The sequence below is a fragment of the Megalobrama amblycephala genome, linkage group LG24 (genome assembly GCF_018812025.1).
Source record: "Megalobrama amblycephala isolate DHTTF-2021 linkage group LG24, ASM1881202v1, whole genome shotgun sequence".
Taxonomy (NCBI): Eukaryota; Metazoa; Chordata; class Actinopteri; order Cypriniformes; family Xenocyprididae; genus Megalobrama; species Megalobrama amblycephala.
In genome coordinates this window covers 22,890,363-22,908,174 of record NC_063067.1, presented here as the reverse complement: position 1 = coordinate 22,908,174, position 17,812 = coordinate 22,890,363, and the positions used below count along the sequence as shown (strand labels likewise).

The window sequence follows — 17,812 nt, the reverse complement described above, 5'->3', positions numbered from 1 at the left end:
TACAGATGACACTTACTGAAACGCTCCGATTTGTAGTGTAAACCCCAAAGACACTACACTCTGAGGTTAATAAAACTACAGTTAAGTGTTTCTTTGGTTGGCCATCATCTTTGAAGTTTACACTTACAGCAGAGGTGTAGTCAAGAACAGGGGCCTGGTGTATAAACGTTGCATATGCACAAAATGGGCATAGAAATGTGAGAACGCAATTTTCCACGCACACATCAGGATTTATACAAATAAACCAGGCGTAGTAAAAGATTCCAGTAAAAGACTGTGTACGCACTCTTTTACTGGAGTGAGCAAAGTAATGAAGTAAACAGAATGATTAAACTGATATATAGTTAAGCACTGAAATGTCATGAAATCACTACATTTTTATATAAAATTTTAATAGAAATATTTGTAGTGGATGCGCTGCTTCTGAACACTTTTCCTGTGGCATGCTGTGTTGTAATGTTTTAACTACAGTGAGGATTGCTTTGGCGCATGATAATTTCACTTTAAATTGTGTTCTAAATAGCAGAAATCATGTTCTGAGAAAATATTTTTGCACAAATATTGATCAGTAATGCGCGCTTGACTCCATCTAAGCAGATGGTGTAGCAACATAGACGGTACAATGACAGAAACCACACAAAGGACTCATTCGTTGATTGACTGGTCAATTGGCCGGTTTGAATAAGTCCGATGACACAGTACTAGGGCTGCACGATACGAAAAATAACATTAACCTTGAACGCGATTATCGCTTAAACGCGATTCTTAGTGCGATTATGAAATCGCAAAGGCTGCGATTGTTTTTTATGCGCAGCTTGTCAATGAAGTATGGCTCCAAATGCTAATCCATCTGAAAGCACTACGGGTTTGAGTCGCTTATAATGTACATTTGAAAAAGCAACACGCGTCAAACTTCTTTTCAGACACGAGAAGCATTTATTAACATCTTGCCCAACAAAAGACAACATTTAATAATGTGTTTTTACTCCAAACTCACTTCATAACGAGTTTAGCATCCTTCTGTGAGATGTGGCTTCTTACACAGAATAAGGCAGCCGTGTGTTTATTAGTCATGTTTAATTAATCGAAGCATTTCAATCTTCTGTTTATTCAGCTACAGAGATATGATTTATGTTATCTTCTTCTGTGGCAGGGCATTTGAGTTTCTGCGCAAGAGTGCCCTCTGGCTTTCAGATGGAGAAGCATTTACAACTGAACACAGAGCCGTACAGCTCTGACAAGGTGCGCATAAAATAATCGCAGCCTTTGCCATACTTTATCGCGATAAATCGTGCAGCCCTACACAGTACTGTACAACTTCTGCAGCAATCTAGCTTTTGTGCATACACACACTTTTAGGATGAAATATACATGAGGCCCCAGACCCTTTAAGACCCAGATCCAGACTAGACCCCTAAAGACTGAGACCCAGACCAAGATTAGACCATTCAAGACCTCTGGCCTCATTTATAAAATGTTGTGTAGAAACAGCCCAACATTTGACCTTACCATCATTTCTCAACTGTGTGTACGTGTGATACATAGAATGAACGTACGCATAGAAAATGCGCATTTCAGTTTTCTCGCCTAATTAATGTCATTCACATTTAAAAAAAATCACCAGTAATCGTCCAAATCCTTTAATCTAGAATGGCGAGCTGCAATATTAGCCTAGATTTCCTAAACCCTGCAGTACACTGACAAGGAAAACTACATACGTCTGATCAGACACTGACGTGGCGCTAAGCACTTTTCCACGTCACAGACTTTTTATAAATATGACCGTTGGCGTGGCATGCATACGCGCACTCTAAGATCAAATCTGTGCGTACACACACTTTATAAATGAGGCCCCAGATCCAGACTAGACCCCTAGAGACCAAACCAAGTTTAGACCCTACAAGACCAGATTCAGAACGAGATCTATCTCTGAGATCCAGACCAGGCCTGTCTGTTCAAGAACCAGGCAGTACATTCTTAATGAATCAAGGTGCTGAATTTATTGCAGCATTCATTTCAGTAATATTTAACAGTTGTTTTAACACCTTTTCATTTATTTGACTTCATTGAACAAGAGATAAGTCAACAATCAAACTTTTTTCACGTCAGGTTTCCTCTGACTTAGCATAGAGATTTTGTTATATTGTTTATATCTTCACGTATTTCTGTTGGCAGTACTGCTTACAGTTATTCACACATTAGATAAAGAGATGTGGAAAATTTAAAGAGCATGACTTGTTTTATATTAAAAAGTTATTTATAGCTTAACAAGCTGTGAAGGATAACTCAATTTGGAACTCACATGCTGTGCAACGGGCAGGACGTGGACCAGCAACATATGTATATTTTAGGCTTAACTCTTTAATACACATAGAAAAAATCCTATTTCCAATAAGACAGCTGTTTAATATTACTGAAATGAATGCTGCAATCTTAGTCCAGTCATGGTCTGGGTCTTGACTACACCTCTGAAGTGAGCTAACATGAACAGGGCTAACATCGCCCCTCATGGTTCGGTGCTGTACCGCCACTGCCCTTGGCTTTGATCTGTAGCCAGGCGTCCCCCAGTGCTTTAGTGAAGTGGTCATCCACTGAGCCTGTGATGGACACTGAGTTAGAGACAGGCACGGGCTCCTCGTAGATCTGCCCCAGACTGCGGCGGAAGTGCTCCTCAATCACAGGGTCACACTCAGGGTTTGCTGAGAAAGAGAAAACCAAGAGATGACATGATCATATAACCTCAACACTAAATCAATTATGGGAGACTTAAAGCCATTTCAAGAACCAATAATAAATGTATTAATTAATTTAAATTAAATCACCTACAAATGAATAAAGAGAAGTCATTGTAATGTTATTGTAATGTGAATAACCACATCGGCAAGTAATGATGTGCTACTCAGACCAAACACACACTTCTGATTATGCAATCATTCAAAGGTGAACTACCGTTGGTCTTGTTGGTGGATCCAGATGTGCAGCTGTTAGGAGACATGTGGCAGCTGGAAAGACTGCAAGGCCGGTTGCTGGCAGGGGCACAGGTGATTACAGATGGACGGTTCTGTTTGGAAACATGACAAACATTCAACAACATGTGCTATAACAGTGAAGTCACTGATTGAGAATCAATAGTCGCCTTTCCACTGTCGGGCACTTCAGCACGGCACGATTACAAACCATTCTAGGCCCAGAATTCTCAGCTGGTAAAATGCGTGTAGTGGCGTCACAGGATTGGTCTGTTGCCTGGTTGCCAGTTTCTCTGTAGCTGGCCAAGCATGCTATTTGAGTGACGTGAACACAAATTAATAATAAAATGAAAATAAATATCTGATCATCCGCCATAACACAGTCGCTATTTACATCTCAAATCATCTGTAAACTCTTGCGTTACCATGTATTACATTACATACTTTTGTGAAGTCACCTTTATTTATATAGCACTTTATGCAATACAGATTGTACAAAGCAGCTTTGTCTGGAATCAGTAGTTCGGAGTGTGTATCAAACTGCCAACGTCACGCCCCACAGTGTTGAACCATTGAAATTTCGAAACACTTATTACATAGGTGTGATTGGCAAAGGACAAAAAAGCAGGAAACTATACGGTGCACTTACCATGGGGGCGGGGCTTTGTTATGGGGAGGGGCGTGGCTTGCTTTTGTACTGTTTTTTTATGATAAAGTTATGTAAAATAACTGCTCAGTGCTGCAAAACAGACAACTCTGCTAATGCTAACTTAATTCTATATAAACTATTAGGGGTGTGACGAGACAGGTATCTCACGAGACGAGACGAGATTGAGTTCACGAGACGAGACAAGATGGCGAAATACACGACTAGAAAAAATATTCTGCAGGTGTATTTGAAATGTTTTAACTAATCATCTTGTAATGAATGTCATTTCAGTTCTACTTTCTGAGTATGAATTATCATATGCGGTAAAGGACAATACTCAAGTACTGTAAAAGGTTTTGCCACAAACTCAACTGACTGACTTCTCTTCTGTATGATTTCAGTCTCTTTAGGCCTTACTGTACATGATTTATGAGCTTCTACAACTTTTGACCTCCTAACTGAACTCCTTTCCACAAACTGATCATAGAAATAAAAACAGTATAAATAAAAATGGTAACTTTACAATAAGATCTCATTTATTAACATTAATGTATTAACCAACATCAACTAACAATGAGCAATATCTTTGCTGCAGTATTTATTAATCTTTGTTTATGTTAGTTAATAAAAATAGTCATTCATTGTTAGTTCATGACAGTTCACAGTGCATTAACTAATGTTAATAAATGAAACCTTACTGTTTGTGCTTAATAAGATTAAGAGAAAACTGTTATTCATTTTTATGGTAACACTTTACAATAAATGCAACCATAATCGCACTCTCTCAATATTCAAAGTGCAAATAAGACCAAATTTTTCTTTGATACAGAGCTAAGAGATGGTTACAACTACACTGCCCAGCCTAAAATAGCTTTCATATTGAGAGATATCTGTATTCATCAGGGAGCCGCTTTTAAATGCGGGGTATTGAAATCGCGTTTGAATGCGCCCTCGCGTTTACTTTCACTTTCGTGATCGCGCGTACTCTGTGAATGTGGAGCGGCGGCGACCGTTATCCAACTGAATTAAATGTTTTTTATTTAAATACAAAGCAAAACAACAGTTGAGGCGTAATGTAAACGTAGCGGTGGCATATTCTTTCCTAATCATCCTAACACTCTGTCATGGCAACATCATTAGACTACTTTTCGCCTCGACGAGAAATCTCGTCACAATTTAGTCCCGCTCGTCACACCCTATAAACTATATAACAGCATAGGCCTATTAGTTACTAGCCTAAACTGGACGGAGACACGGAGCGCCCTGTAACTCACTGACCTGCCTGCGTTCACAATTCACACGGTGCAGATGGGAGGGAGAACGGTTGACTACACAGTTTATGGGTATAAATTGTGTATTTCCCTCACAATTGTCACAAAAACTCACTAGTCTGTACACTGTCTGTCTGGTCTCTCTGCACGTTGCTTTGCGAGATCATGCGGCGCGATTTTTTTTTCCTCACTGTGTGCGCATTCATAACGGTGCGCGTACACTTTGAACTTCAATCGTGACAAATGATTGGACTACTTGCGGAGTGACATGACGACATGAATCAGAGGCACAAAAAACGTTGACAGCGGTGAGCGGTCATTATGTTTACCAATACTCGACCCATTGCAAACGCCGCAACCCTGACCCCCTCCCCCTTTGTTTTTTTTTTTGTTTTGTTTTTTGTTTTTTTGCATGATTTACGAGAGCATCATTTTCAGGTCGGAAAAGCCGGATTTCCGGATTTTTCCGGAAGAATCACACCCCTGTTATTACTTAAAGGTGCTGGTCCCACTTTATATTAGGTGGCCTTAACTACTATGTACTTAAATCAAAAAATAAGTACAATGTACTTATTGGGTTCATATTGAATTGCAAAACACTTGTGCTGCTATTGAGGTGGATACGGGTAAGGTTAGGGATAGGTTTGGTGGAGTGGGTAGGTTTAAGGGTGGGGGTAAGGTGTAAGGGATGGGTCAACATTGTAATTATAAATGTAATTACAGAAGTTAATTACAGACGTAATTACTTGCAGGTGTTTTTAAAATATAAGTACAATGTAAAAACATACATGTACACAATAAGTGCATTGTATCAAATGATTAATTAAAACATAGTACATAGTAGTTAAGGACACTTAATATAAAGTGGGTCCAAGGTGCTCTATGTAAGAATGAAAGCTAGTGGCTGAAATGGGTACTGCAGTCCAAATTCAAAATATTGTTTGCCCCGGCCCCTCCTCCTCAGACTTGACGGTCTCGCGGGTTGCCAGTTTAGAGACACGCAACAGGAGCGAGCTCAACTGACATTGGAAGGCAAGTAGACTTACATGCTGTAAGATAATTAGTTGATTTATTGATTTATGATGAGTTGATATCGTGTTTTAATATGCTCCCATTCATAGAGATTTTTAGATAAATGCTGAGGCTTTTTAGGTCGGGTAGAATCTGCAATCTCTGACCCAGTTTGTTCGCTGGCTTCCATGGCTGCAATTCGCTGCATGTGTTTTCCGCCAACTGGCAACCCAGGGTGGCGAAATACTATTGGGTAAATTGGCAACGTGCGGTCTTGCACAGACCAAAACAAAAAGAGAAATTCCGACATGGAACGCAAATTTCAAAGTAAAATAACTGGCTGTAGCAATGGTTTTCAGAGAAACAAGTATGTGAACTCAGCATGTTTAATAAATATCTGCAAACATATTATGGTATTTTTATGCTTTAGTACAGTCAAAAACTTACATAAAGCACCTTTAACAAAACCTTGTTTACTGAAATCACATGACTTTGGCAGTTTGATACACACTCCAAACCACTGATTCGAAACAAAAGATTCATAAAGCAGTGTTTTGAAATCGCCCATCACTAGATACTGTTGAATAAAGTCGTTATTTTGTTTTTTTGACACACAAAAAGTACTCTCGACGCTTCATAATATTAAGATTGAACCACTGTAGTCACATGAACTGATTTAAATATGTCTTTAGTAGCTTTCTGAGCATCTGAAATTGTTAAGTGTCTTGCTGGCAATGGAGTTCTTACTGAGCCATCGGATTTCATCAAAAATATCTTAATTTGTGTTCTGAAGATGAATGAAGGTCTTACAGGTGTTGGACGACATGAGGGTGAGTAATTAATGACCGAGTGGGACTGAGAACTAAAGCATTAAAAATGATCCGGCTGCAAGAGAAGCATATCTTGCATAAAGAAAAGAGACTCAATGAATCTTGTTTAATAGGTATTATATAGTGTTCCATTAAAGCTGTTATGCATTTAATGCTTTAAACATTTTGATGAATGCATTTATTTCTTAATATTTTAATTCAAAATTCTCAGCTGACTAAATCTGATAATTGTTTTTGTATCAATATAAAACATGACTTTGTTGTTGTTCAAACATTACAGTGAATCTAACCAAGATTATTCTACTGCACTGTAGCTGAATGTGACGTCATGTGATTTATTCTGTTTTTGATCAAGTTACTACTTTTACTTCAATAGAGACTATTGAATAAAACACATATTTGTATTTTATATGCAATTGAATTGAAAAATCCAGTATTCAGCATATCCCTGTCATTGTTAATGTTGTCAGGTGGCACAACTGATATTAATCAAGTGGTGCAACCATGTAAACTCTTGACTTAAACCAACCAACAAATAATAGGTCAAAGTGAATAAATGGCTGAAAACTAGATTGTGATTAATTATTATATTGAATGCATTTTCTGGTATGTGATTATTTTTCTGTCTTTAAAAGTAAAATCGGATGCTAAAGATACTAAATATCTGGCCACTAGAAAGCAATAATAATAGATTTTAAACACTTTGAAATGTTATTTCACAACTGAAACTTGTTTAAACACTGTTCCTGACTCAAAAATATGCATTACGTCAATTTTAAAAGGATTTTTTAGAAATACCTTTTTGAAGCTTTATTTGTCATTGACCCTTACGAAATGAGAATGGTTTGGCTCTATGGTGGAAAAGCGGCTAAAGTTTTAAAGAAAAACTCTTACTATTTCAGACTGTGTAAGTCTGACCTGCTGTGGTTTTGTGCCGGATCCAGGAATAAGAAGCATGCTCCTAGTAGGATCTGAGCTGTGTTTGGTCATCTCGATGGGTTGATCCACTGCAAAAATGGGGAAAGGTGCGAATACATGACGGCTATGGAGAGTGCTCAGAGACGCCTGTCCAAATGAACTGTAATTCCATGACTCCTGATTTACAGCCTCTCCATTTGGATTTCTCCTAAAAAAATCACGAGAAAAAAAAACATACTGTGCAAAAAAAAAAAACGTTAAATGATTTAACAATTCTATAGAAAAATTGTCTGCAGTGTCAATAACAGAACTGCAGCAGACATACAGATGTGATCTCATTTTGTTCATGTGCTCTTCATCAGAGTCTTCGTTTTCATGGTGTTTTCTCTTGGTTGGGCTCACGGGTTGACAGCCTGAGTTCAGCAAAACCCCAGATGCCCCTGAGTCATCTGTCAATAAATCAGATTCAAATTCATATCAAACATCGTGAAGCCTGAGTTAAGGCACAATCATTACTGACAGTCATAATACTAATAATGCTTAAAATCAACCACAAAGACATTAGATCACCATCATGCTCTAATATGAAGTCAGACTAGAAAATCAATGAACTTTAATTGTTAATGTGCAAACATTTTATTACAAATCTTATACTTCGGTATAGAGTAGGGTCAAAAGGTCAACAGTAAAAAATATTGGTAGCACTTTATTTTACAGTCCTGTTCCCCATGTACATACTATGTACTTATTTTAGTTATTACAATAACTGAGTAATAACTAGGTACCTGAACCTATTCCTAAACCTAACCTTTACCCATGTAGTTCCCTTATATTACCCAGTACTTTCTTAGGTAAGTACATGTAAGTGCACATACTGTAAAATAAAATGCAACCAAAATATTTACTCTTAGACTAAAAAATTCAACTCACATTGACTTAAATGTACATCTTATTTATGAAAAATGTGTATTTTTGAATACATTAAGTAAAATTTATATATATATATATATATATATATATATATATATATATATACACTGTCCTGATTTAATATTGAAGAAAACTTCATTAAAAGGCTGAGACTCTTGAAAAGAAAATATCAGAAAATCACAGCAAGGTTTAGCTCAGGCTAAACAATGTAGAGATTTATGAATTATTAATTTGTTTTGTTTTTGTTTTTTGTTGTAAAAATAGGCTTTACCATTTTTTTTTTTACATTTTTAAAGCTGTACTCACTTGTATTCACTGTGTAAGGCAAATGTTATTACTTTTACTTGACTTTATACTAGTCATGAAATTAAATGTTTCTAAAAAAAATTGTATTTATGTTTTTCAAAACCATATGAAACTAACATGAACACCAAGATTACATTTCTAAGAAACTGGCCTGTTTTACTAACAGAGGCATTTTCATTAGTGCCTCCGACTTTTGGACCCTACTGTTCACAATGGTGCTGAATGATTAGTATTACTCCATAATCAAGTATTAAATATGTATTGGGTTTAAGAGTTGTGAATGCTGTTACTTACCCTCATACGGATTACAATGCAGCCTGCTGATGTTATTGTTCATTTTATTGGTGAATCGATTAATCAAAATATCCATTTTATCACAAACATCCACATTTAAAGCAGAATTATTATCGGTTAATCCAGCTCATCTATAGAGCCGAATGTGTCGATCTTTCAGAAGGAGAAACATAAGGAAGCTTACAATTACTAATGGTAAGATGTGAAAATAATAATAAGTTTACGTTGTTTTTAGCATTCTGGGCTAGCTATGAGCTCGGGCTGCAAGTTACACGCTAACCTGTCAGTCTGAAGTTTACTTTAGTGACTTAAATACAAAATACTAACTCATACTCGTCAAGCACGGACTGTTGCATGTATAAAAGGTAAATAAAGCAGTCAGGTGATTATTAATTGTCGTGTTGTGACTGTAATATGCGAGTATACTGCTACAGCTGCTCGACAGGAGTCCCGTGCGTTTCCGCCTGAGAAAAAAAACCTGTTCATTTTTCTTTTCCCAAAACTCAATATTTAAATGTTGTTTATCACAAAGGTTGGTTTATTTATATATATTACGAGTTATATTTTACATTTTTTGTCATAGTTGTGACACCAATCTCAATGAAACTGTTTAAAATAGTTATGCAGTCATCAAAGACGACTGCTATTGGCCCATCCTGAACACGCGCTGAGAAAAGCTCTACGTACCATGTGACAACTATAGACATATGTCTATGGTGACAGCGCCATCTATCTGCTCTTCTGAAAGGGCAAAGTATTCTTTGGAAAGGGTAACCGTTTCATGCGAAACTCTCGCGACAGTATGCGTTGACGTCACTAACAAGCGCCCCCAGCAGGACTGAGTGGCAGCCCTATGGTGGCAGCGTGACTGGAATTAAAACTGGAGTAAAACAAACGATTATCTGCTTAAATTAAAAGCAGTTGGACTCAGTATTCCTTACAACTCACCAAAGAACCAGTGGTCATGGACATTGATGTGGCCAGGAATCGGGTGGATCAGGTCGCCATAAGGGGACCTTAAAAATCCTAGGGTGGCAGTAAAACCATGAGTAAAACGTACACTGGGAAAAGAAGTAGTAACCTGAATTGTAATCTATTTCTACTTTATCTAACCCACAAAAATCACTTCTACTTTATATAACTAACAAAATTATATTCATTTCTTTGATGTAATTTGTTAGGTTGAAATGCAGATTAAATTATGTTTTTGACTTGCATTAAACCTGTTCATTTATATGTTCGTACATAAAGGAAAGGAAAGTACGGAGCCCCTAAAGGGACCTTTGCAAAAATAAAAAAATGACGGAGTTTCGCGTGCTCACGAGAAACTTTCGCATGCTCACGAGATACTTTCGCGTGCGCACGAGAAACTTATGTCGTGCGCACGCGTTACAATTTCCGGTTTGTGTATACTATAACCTATTTCATTTGTGCGTCACTGCCTATGAAGAATGCCAGAGTATGGATGCACATAAACTAATAAAGATCATGAAAATTAAAGAGAAAATGAGAGTGGATGCACATGAACTAATACAGCTGTATTTGCTCAAAATCTGGCTTTAGACCAGATCGTCTAGGATGAATCCAGCTAATTATTCGTTTTAATTAAACGTGCCTTCCTTATATCTACTTTATGTCAATGGCTCTGCTCGCAATAAGCGCTGTTAGAATTGAATGGAGAAAATAAGCATGTCTCCGCCACCTGTAAGGATGCGTTAAATCCGTTAAAAATAAAGGGCCGTTTGATCTTGTGAAATATGAAATTTTAGTACGCCTACATTTTACAGTTCCAGTACTTTTACATGGGAAAATATAAATATGGCCTACTGCCCTAACGAAATACAAAGTTTCATCATTTTTACTGTACCAATGTTTTTTCATGAACCATTAAACGTGGTATTATGACAGTCCACACTGAGCCCATTTCACAGCGCGATTCTTGGATGCCACAAAGTTAAATATGTTAAAATGGACAAAAGTCCTTGAAAAATGACGCACTTCCCTAACGAAAGCCACGTTGAGCACTTTTTACTGTATCAGCCTTATTTATTTTTATTTTTTTTTAACTTGGCAAAAAGAACAATGCACACAATTCATAACCCGGCCGTCACAGAGAATGCTTTAAAGCAGACAGACGTGATATAAACTGCCCTACGAAAGCCACATTTCAGCAAATAGATCGTTATTAATTTATGCACATCCATACTCGCATTTTCTGCATAATTTGAGCAAATAGATCTTTATTATTTCATACTCGCATTTTCTTTATAATTTTGAGCAAATAGATCTTTATTAATTCATCCATACTCGCATTTTCTGCATATTTTTGAGCAAATAGATCGTTAATAATTCATGCGCGTCCATACCATCTTCTTCTTTATAATTTTGAGCAAATAGATCTTTATTTAGCCTATTCATGCATACTCGCATTTTCTGCATAAGTTTGAGCAAATAGATCGTTATTAATTTATGCACATCCATAGTCGCATTTTCTTCATAATTTTGAACAAATAGATCATTATTAATTAATTCATAGGCTACTCGCATTTTCAATTTTGAGCAAATATATTTTTATTAATGTATGCATATCCATTCTAGCATTTTCTGCATAATTTTGAGCAAAAGATCTTTAATAATTCATGCGCATCCATACTATCTTCTTCTTTATAATTTTGAGCAAATAGATCATTATTAAAGAAGAAAATAGTATGGACACGCATTAATTATTAAAGATCCATTTGCTCAAAAATATGCAGAAAATGCGAGTATGGATGTGCATAAATTAATAACGATCTATTTGCTGAAATGTGGCTTTCGTAGGGCAGTTTATATCACGGCCTTATGTCTGTCTGCTTTAGCCTAAAGCATTCTCTGTGACGGCCGGGATATGAATAGTTGTGTGCATTGTTGTTTTTGCTAAGTTAAATAAATAAATAAGGCTGATACAGTAAAAAGTGCTCAAAATGTGGCTTTCGTTAGGGAAGTGCGTCATTTTTCAAGGACGTTTGTCCATTTTAACGTATTTAACTTTGTGGCATCCAAGAATCGCGCTGTGAAATGGGCTCAGTGTGCACTGTCATAATGCCACGTTTAATGGTTCATGAAAAACATTGGTACAGTAAAAATGATGAAACTTTGTATTTCGTTAGGGCAGTAGGCCATATTTATATTTTCCCATGTAAAAGTACTGGAACTGTAAAATGTAGGCGTACTAAAATTTCATATTTCACAAGATCAAACGGCCCTTTATTTTTAACGGATTTAACGCATCCTTACAGGTGGCGGAGACATATGCTTATTTTCTCCATTCAATTCTAACAGCGCTTATTGCGAGCAGAGCCATTGACATAAAGCACTTTAGATATAAGGAAGGCACGTTTAATTAAAACGAATAATTAGCTGGATTCATCCTAGACGATCTGGTCTAAGAAAGCCAGATTTTGAGCAAATACAGCTGTATTAGTTCATGTGCATCCACTCTCATTTTCTCTTTAATTTTCATGATCTTTATTAGTTTATGTGCATCCATACTCTGGCATTCTTCATAGGCAGCGACGCACAAATGAAATAGGTTATAGTATACACAAACCGGAAATTGTAACGCGTGCGCACGACATAAGTTTCTCGTGCACACGCGAAAGTATCTCGTGCGCACGCAATACTCTTCTCGTGCGCACGCGAAAGTATCTCGTGAGCACGCGAAAGTTTCTCGTGCGCACGCGAAAGTATCTCGTGCGCACGCTAAAGTATCTCGTGACCACATGAAACTCCTTCATTTTTTATTTTTTGCAAAGGTCCCTTTAGGGGCTCCGTAGGAAAGAACTGTAAAAAAAAAAAAAAAAAAATTCAGTTTCCTGCGATTGTATTTCCTGTGTAAATACATTTATACTGGTGATGCACCGAAATTCAAGATTGCACTCGGCCAAAACCAAAAATGAAAACAAAGTTTATTTAATAACTAATTTATCAAATTTATTTAATAATCAAATAATACTTAAATAATAGTTGTGCAAACATAGGGCAGTTTTTATATCAACTTTTTCATAATAGAATTATATTTTGGTAAAATAAACATTTAAACAACAGCAGTAATAGCCTAACTTGTGAATATTTCCTGCATATATTTATCAAAATGCTCCTCTCTAGAGTTATTGTTCCTAGTAATGAGTTATGGTCATTGAATAGCTTTACTGAGGTAAAAAAAATATAGAAGTGAAATTGTTTACTAGTTGTTTTATTGTTTTTCCACATTTGAAACACTGATTGAGATTTGATTACATAAGATGATACATTTCAGTAATTTGTACTTTATCTTTCAAGATATACCTTCTGATGTATACTTCTGATTGCATCAGTTACTGATGTTTGTGGGGAAAACTCAGTTTTTCTTCAAATAATGAAGCCTGATTTGTTCACATCAATACACTTGCACAGACAAATGGCATTTTAGCCCACCAAAATGGGTGGGGTCGACTGCCTATTTAACTTGTGCTGATTGCCATTTTCGTCAGAATTTCTTTCCATCAAGCATGAAGATCTCTTTGCTGACTCCGAAGAAGAAGAAGATAGAAGCCTTTCTGCTAGCCATTGAAGCAAGCCTTAAGAAGCAGATTAACGACACACTTCAGCCACTGCAGCTGACTCATCGCTTTTTTAAAGATAAAATTTGAGCCATGTTTGAATGTGGCTTATGTAGGGCTCCCCTGCTTCCTTTGGACACTGAGTATATCGCTTGCTTGGGCCCAGCCTATGCCGAGGCTGTGCTCACGAATACATTTTTTTTGAGGAAAGCGATCCCGCCTTGCACGCTCTCCCATTCTCTTCCCTCTCGAGCCGAGATGGAAGAAACAGCGGAGCTGCAGGACCGAGCAACTCGTGCCTTGCTCTCGAGTCTCCGGTGCTCTTCGCTCCCACGAAAGACCAATGCCTCCTCATCTCATGCGAGCGGCATGGTTTCATTTGGCGGATCCGAGGACACTTTGACGATACTATGTCTCTGGCTGTCTCTGAAGCGGAGGACTGCGCAAACTCTCGAGATGACTCAACCCCACTGCCTAAAGAGTCCGGATGCAATCAGGCCTCAGGCAGGACTCAGAGCTCATCCGCATTCTCACTAAAGGTAGTAGAAGAGCTGGACTTAGAGTGGTCAGCTCCAGAGGAGCCCGCCCGCAGCCACCTTGATGAATGGTTCATGAATGGCCAGCAGGCCCCCCACCAGCGACCAACCCTGTTCACGAAGAGTCATGGCATGTTTCCTACTCAGTATGCATCCATTATTACTCTTCGTCTGCCCTCACCTCTGTTGACGGCACAGAGAAAAAAAGGGTACTCCAGGCTTCTCCCATTGAAGGACGCCATCACCACGCATCTCTGCCAGCCCTTGGCTGGATGACTAAAGCAAGTCATCCCTCTAAGCCATGCAGGACTACATCAGCCCTTGTGGCCAGAGCGTACACCGCAAACGATCAAGCTGGATCCCACCCTGCATACAATGACGGTCCTTCAGGTCCACCAGGCCAGACTCCTCCGTGTCTTGGATGAGTCTGGACTTGACCCAGCAGCCTTCAAAGAGCTGTGCAGGGTGACTGACCTCGCCCTGAACACCACTAAGTCCGGAGCCCAAGCGACTGGCCGAGCTCTGGCCAGTTTGATGGTCCTTGAGCATCACCTTTGGCTTAATTTAATGGAGATCAAGGACGCCGACAAGGCAGATCTCCTTGACTCCCCCATGTCTCCCTCAGGACTGTTTGGTTCACCCAGATTCGTTATGAAGCAGAGACTTTCTCATTGGATAGTGGACATGATAAGTCCTTGGGCTTGCAATGCCTTATAAGAGTGAGGGCCCACTCCAACAGGGCAATGGCCTCCTCTTCCTGTCCATTGCTGACATCTCTGCGGCGGCCGGCTGGTCCTTGCCGTCCACCTTTTTGTCCACGTGTTCTTTAACGGTCCGCTTGAAAACAAATGCTGTGACGTCAAACTCCCTTGTGAAAGAAGAACGCTGTCGTGTTTACAACCGTCACGAGTGCTTACCACGATTGACTAAACGCTGGATTTTCAAAAGGCTCCATTGTTGCAGTAAATTTGCACAACGTTCTTGAATTAATAATTTATCAGATGCATGCCGGTCTGTTATTGTAGGGACATCGACTTTACATTTTCACGCCCCTAAACGACGCGGAACAAAATTAACTGTCAGTCATCCTCTTTGTTACAAACCCCTCTTTAAAATCTAGGGGTAAGAGGCGGCAAGTAACAAAAAAAGTGGAGAGAATGAGAGAACCGCCGTCTCCAGGTCCCAGGGCAGGTACAATAATGCTCAATAAACAAGATTCAAAGGTAACAAGATTTATTAAACAAATAATAGAAGTTAACAAAAAGACTTCAGGAGGGGAGGGGCTAAAATAACAAACAAAAGGATTCTGAAAGTTAAGGGATAACTTACCTACCAAAAGAAAGCTAAATAAAAATACAAACACAATTCCCTAACTCCCTTTCTGCGTAAACAAGAGAAAATATGGTTCTTAAATAAAACAAAGCCATCCACCTCCCTACATAACTAAAAAAAGAAAATACTTAGAATATCAAGAGAATTAAGGCAACAGAATTGGATAACTGATGTTCACAAGTAACTTTTAAATTAACTGAAAAGCTCAATGCTGCTCAGCTTACACTCAAGTCTCAGGGTTGGAAAAATTAGCTGAAACACTAGACAGCATAGGTAAACCAGTCAACTGAAGCCCACTTAATTGTTGTAAAGTTTTAAGTATACACACATTAGCTGAAACACATCACAGCTTTTTACCTGAACATTACAAGCAAAACAATATTCACAAAAAAGAAACCAAACAGCACTGGGACCAGTAGATGGTGGTATCTCCGTCTCTCTCTCAGACTGGAAGTCTTCAGCTTCATTTATACTCCACCTAACGAGCTGCAATCGGATTCAGGTGGCACTCATGAGCCTGTCAAGCAAACAGGAGGAGCAAGAGCAGCATAGAGAAAAAAAACAAACGGGGAGAAAAACAAAAGATACACAATTCATAAGATAAATTCATACGTCCCTATGGACGTAACATCTTGCACGGTCCTTTGCCAATGAAACCTGCGATAGAGTCCAAACCTTCTGCAGTCAGTCTGAAGGTCTGGCTACACAAGACCAGCTTAGCCAGTCCCCAACCTCTGGGTTTTTTTCTGGTAGCGTCATGCCCCACGAGCTCTCGCTCCTAGACCTGAGCCCGTCTTGCCGGACAAACTTTTAAAGTCCAATCTCTCATGTAGCCTGCTATGGGGCCATTGTAACTGCGCCCCGGGGTACGGTTCGCAGGACAGCCTTCCGTTCTGCTCTAGTGTTGTAGTTTTACACCATGTTTATGGAACTTGTTTACACCATGTTCCAAATTATTATGCAAGTGACATATCAGTAAGATTTCAGTAGAATAAACATTCATATTTTAGTTTTTCAAAGAAAATGTTTGTTTGTTTATTTATCCATGTCTTTTTAGATAACTGGTATCAATCTCAGACAAAATAATTTGCCAGGTCTATGGAAACCCTACTTATGTTGCGTTCACACCGGACACGAATGAAGCGGTAAGCGCGAGTGATTTACATGTTAAGTCAATGCAAAGACCCGAATTGACATCCTGCGGCGCGATTCGCGCGAATGAAGCGGCGCGAATTGAGCGACTAGGGCGTTTGACGCGCTTAACGCGTGATTTGCGCGAATCACGCAAGTTGAAAAATCTGAACTTTGGCGAATTTCCGCACCGCGTTACCCAATCAGGAGCTTGCTCTAGTAGTGACGTGACGTAGCGAGCTGAGGCAGAAATTTGAAACAACAATAGAGGACAAAATCATCGTCGCTGTACATCTTCATACATTTATAGAAACAGAAATAAAAAGGATCGTGTTTGAAAGAAAGTGAGTGAGGAGGTCGGACAATCTGATAAGTTGTAAAAAACGGTCTTTACTCAATTTGAGCTATATATATACATATACATATTAGACTACAAGCCAACTAAAGACGACCAATTGAGCTTATTCGCTGTAATTTACAATTATTTCCCCACTGACAAGTTGTGTTTATTCAGAGGAAGTGTGCAGAAAGCAATGGGAGAGTCTGGGACACATAAAGGAGCGGGAGAGCCCCTCTCATGACGCGAATTCGCGTCTGTTGTGAAGGGATTTTCACGCGCGAATGAAGCGAGTAAACTCAAAATGTTCAAGCGTCCAACTACGCATGAATAGCGTGATTTATTTGCGCAAGTCGCGTCCGGTGTGAACGCACCATTAGAGGTTGTTCCACATTATTAAGCAAGTCACAGTTCTCATGCAATATGGGGAGGAAGAAAGATCTTTCTGAAGATGAAAAGCATGAAATGGTGCAAAGTTGTGCAAAAGGCATGAAAACAACTAATATTGTGTGAAAACTGAATGGAGATTATCGAATTATCATAAGATTTGTGAGTGATTTAGAGCACAGCAGAACTCGGTCAGATAAAGGCTTATTAATGAAAGTTCCTGTCAAAACATTTATTGTATTAAAAGGGCAGCTATAAAAAAAGCGAGTGTTGAGCAGCAAACAGGTATTTGAAGCTTCTGGTGTCTCTGGAGCAAAAGCTCTCCAAGGCTGGC

The 17,812-nt window shown here is 38.6% G+C and overlaps 1 protein-coding gene across 2 annotated transcripts; it reads right to left on the bottom strand.

The window, feature by feature from the left end:
• Nucleotides 1-997: 997 nt before the first annotated feature.
• Nucleotides 998-9,855, bottom strand: vgll4a (vestigial-like family member 4a). 2 transcript variants are annotated; one of them, XM_048178760.1, is made up of 5 exons: nucleotides 9,176-9,855; nucleotides 7,971-8,094; nucleotides 7,622-7,853; nucleotides 2,950-3,061; nucleotides 998-2,699 (listed from the first exon to the last, which is right to left on the bottom strand). In XM_048178760.1, exons 1-5 carry the CDS (start codon nucleotides 9,249-9,251, stop codon nucleotides 2,494-2,496), a joined length of 750 nt encoding a protein of 249 aa, XP_048034717.1. In that variant the 5' UTR covers nucleotides 9,252-9,855; the 3' UTR covers nucleotides 998-2,493. The 2 variants fall into 2 exon arrangements, with proteins under 2 accessions (XP_048034717.1, XP_048034718.1); XM_048178761.1 differs by having other exon boundaries at nucleotides 7,646-7,853; nucleotides 9,176-9,849.
• Nucleotides 9,856-17,812: the final 7,957 nt, after the last annotated feature.